General features: G+C 42.2%; 1 protein-coding gene across 1 annotated transcript; it reads left to right on the top strand.

Moving 5' to 3' along the window:
* Positions 1-378: 378 nt before the first annotated feature.
* On the top strand, positions 379-1317 carry LOC103129053 (olfactory receptor 1L8-like). Its single transcript, XM_007540013.3, has one exon. It carries the CDS (start codon positions 379-381, stop codon positions 1315-1317), a length of 939 nt encoding a protein of 312 aa, XP_007540075.3.
* Positions 1318-3721: the final 2404 nt, after the last annotated feature.

The raw sequence follows: 3721 nt of genomic DNA, 5'->3' as shown, positions 1-3721 counted from the left end.
GTCCATAGTTTGTTTTTTTTTTTATTTTGCTCATGCCTGCTTTTGGTATCAGGGTGATGCTGGCTTCATAGAAGCTGGAAAGGAGTATTCCTGTATCTTTAGTCTTTTGGAAGAGTTTTAAAAGGATAGGTATTAACTCTTCCTTTCAGAAATGCACTTATTCCTCTAAGCCGATATTTACACAAGAATTTGTGAAGTCAGAGTTAATAAGGGAGAACAGCAGTTAAGACAATATAGGTGACAAATTGCCAAATGACCTAATTATGATTTCATGCGTAGAAAGGAAGATATAGAGAAGCAGACTTGTTGGCATGTTTCTGAGTACACTTGTACAGATGTCTGTTAACTTTAGAGAATTCCTATATTTTAGCTGGATCCATGGTAATGGAAAAAGTCAACCAAACCAACAGAGTCTCCGAGTTCATCCTTCTGGGACTCTCCTCCCGACCTGAGGACCAGAAACCACTCTTCATCCTCTTCCTCACCATGTACCTGGTCACCATAACAGGAAACCTGCTCATCATCCTGGCCATCCGCTCTGATCCTCACCTCCAAACCCCCATGTACTTCTTCCTGAGTTTCCTGTCCTTCACTGACATTTGCTTCAGCACAACCATTGTCCCCAAGATGCTGGTCAATTTCCTATCAGAGAAGAAGACCATTTCCTATGCTGGGTGTCTCACACAGATGTATTTCTTCTATGCTTTGGCTAACACTGACAGCTGTCTCTTGGCAGTGATGGCCTTTGATCGCTATGTGGCCATCTGTGACCCCTTCCACTATGTGACTATCATGAGCCACCGCCGCTGTATCCTGCTGGTGACTTTCTCTGGTTTCCTTCCTCAGCTCCATTCACTCCTACATATACTTCTGCTAATTCCTCTCAGCTTCTGTGACTCTAATGTTATCTACCACTTCCTTTGTGACATCAACCCTCTATTGAAATTGTCTTGTTCTTCCACATATGTCAATGAAATTGTCTTTATGATAGAAGGCTCTGTTGCTCTGGTGACCCCCTTTCTGTGCATTGTTTTCTCTTACATACGAATCCTCATTGTGGTTCTCAAGACCCCCTCAGTTTCTGGATTACACAAAGCCTTCTCCACCTGTGGTTCCCACTTGACTGTGGTAACTCTCTTTTATGGCAGCATCTTCTATGTTTATTTACAACCTTTGTCCAGCTACACTGTTAAAGCCCGTGTGACCACCGTTGTCTACACAGTTCTGACTTCCATGTTGAACCCTTTTATCTACAGTCTGAGAAATAAAGACATGAAGAGGAGTCTAGGAAAACTGATTAGCAGGTGGAAATTCTAGCCAGAATTCTTATGAATTTCCCTCTTGTGAAGGAAAATTGCTGATGACTGACCCTATACTTTCATGGAAAGAACTCATCTTGCTGAAAAAGACTAAAGAGGACATGTTAGGAACAAGTGAACTCCTCACAATCATACAAGAAGACTTACTCTTGCCTGCACCAAACACATCTTACCAGCAATCTCTGAATGTATCATAAATCTAAGCCCTGAGATAAGACCCTATCTAAGACTAACCAGCCTGTCCCAGGTTGAGCTTCTCAGTCCCCCTGGCTGAGTCCCATTGATGCTAGCTCCCCTTGGCTGGGTACTCTCATTTTCCTAGCTAGGGCTCCTAAGCTCCCCAGCATACTTTAGCAGAACTTCTCAAGCTCTCTCCTGGCTATTACATTAAAACTCTCCATGGTCTATATAACTGACTCTACTTTGCTTGCTTGTGTCTCATCTTTCTAACAAAGCTAGCACTCTCTTCCCATATAGTGTCTCATATTTCTTTTTTTTTTAATTTTTTTTATTCCCTTTTGTTGCCCTTGTTGTTTTATTGTTGTAGTTATTATTGTTGTTGTCATTGTTGGATAGGACAGAGAGAAATGGAGAGAGGAGGGGAAGACAGAGAGGAGGAGAGAAAGATAGACACCTGCAGACCTGCTTCACCGTCTGTGAAGCGACTCCCCTGCAGGTGGGGAGCCGGGGTTCGAACCGGGATCCTTATGCCGGTCCTTGTGCTTTGCGCCACCTGCACTTAACCCGCTGCGCTACAGCCCGACTCCCCAGTGTCTCATATTTCTAACACTCTACATTATTTCTGCTGATTCTTGATATAGTAAACACTGAAACACAGCAGATAAAACTCATTTCTGTAATGGATGTTGAGTTGTAACCACTTCTTAACATGAGCAATGACTAGCTTTGAGATTTTGTTAGAATTCAGTCATTGTTCTAAAGTCTACTACAAAATCTTGGCTTCTAGTCTTCTACCTGACCTTTTCTTCCCTATGGAATAATTTCATTCCTTCTGAATGCTGTTGAAGCCTTTATTTTACACTAATTTTTCTGGAACATATTAGCATATGTTCAATTATTTTAATATTTTAGTTACTTTTGATTCCTTTAAGATCCTTACATTAAATATTTTTATAATCAGTTTCCAAGTTTCTTGATAGCCATTAATATTGATTTTTTGTGGGGGGGAGAACACAAAAATAAAATCCTTAATTCTAGGGGCCAGGCTGTGGCACACCCAGCTGAGTGTGTATGTTACCATTCACAAAGACCTCAGTTCAAATTTTCAACCCCACCAGTCAAGGGGAAGATTTACAAGTGATTGAGCAGTGCCACAAGTGACTCTCTTTCTCTATCCCTCTCTTGTTCCCCCTTCCCTCTGCTTTTATCTCTATCTAAAATAAATGAATGAATGAATAAATGAAATGAATCCTTAGATCTGATATTATCATAAGAACAAGTATATAGTTGGATAGTTGATTCAAGGGTCATGTCTCTTTTTCCCTATCTTCTGTATAGAATGTTCTGGACTATGGTCATGGATTGGAAGAATTAACATCATCAAAATGAATATGTTACCCAGAGTCATATACAAATTTAATGCACTTTACATCAAGATTTGACTTTGTTTTTTAAAGACATTAGAACAAAAGCTAGAAAAGTTTATCTGGGATCAAAAATATCTAGAATTGTCAAAGCAATATTGAGAAAGAACAGAACTAGAGATATCACAACCCTCAGATCTCAATATATGATAGGGAGAGTGTAATCAAAACTGCCTGGTTATCAATGGCAATATGTGTATTCTACCAGGTTCACCAACAACAACCCCCTATATCCCCCCCAACTCAAATTTGTAAAGACTTTGTGATTTTTCACCTTTCTTTCCTGTTTTTTGGGAGGGAGTGTGTCTGATTTTTGATAGAGAGATAAGGAGGGAGGGGAAAGGAGAGAGGGAGAGAGAATGAGGGAGAAAAAAGAGAGAGAAAATTAGCAATTCCAAAGCTTCCTTCAATGTGATGGGGGCCAGACTAAAGCCTGGATTATATGCTTGATAAAGCAGTGCAGTATGCAACTGAGTTATTTCACTGACCCAGCTTTCTGATTCCTGACAATAAAATATGGCAAAAATAATAGTGCTAAGTGCAGGCCAAGTCCTTCACCTGCAGGCCAAGCCCCTCGCCTGCCAGGCCACATGCCCTTCGCCTGCCAGAACCTGCAGGCCAAGTCCCTCACCACCAGGCCAAGCCCCTCCCCTGTCAGGCCACGCCCTTTGCCTGCCAGGCCCTGCAGGCCAAGCCCCTCACCTGCAGGCCAAGCCCCTCCCCTGCAGGCCAAGCCGTTAGGCCCCACCCCTTCACCATCAGGCCCCGCCCATTGGCCCACCAGCCCCCACCCTCTCA

The sequence above is a fragment of the Erinaceus europaeus genome, chromosome 10 (assembly GCF_950295315.1).
Source record: "Erinaceus europaeus chromosome 10, mEriEur2.1, whole genome shotgun sequence".
NCBI lineage: Eukaryota > Metazoa > Chordata > Mammalia > Eulipotyphla > Erinaceidae > Erinaceus > Erinaceus europaeus.
Note: the sequence above shows the minus strand (reverse complement) of the source record. Positions and strands in the feature narration are given on the sequence as shown.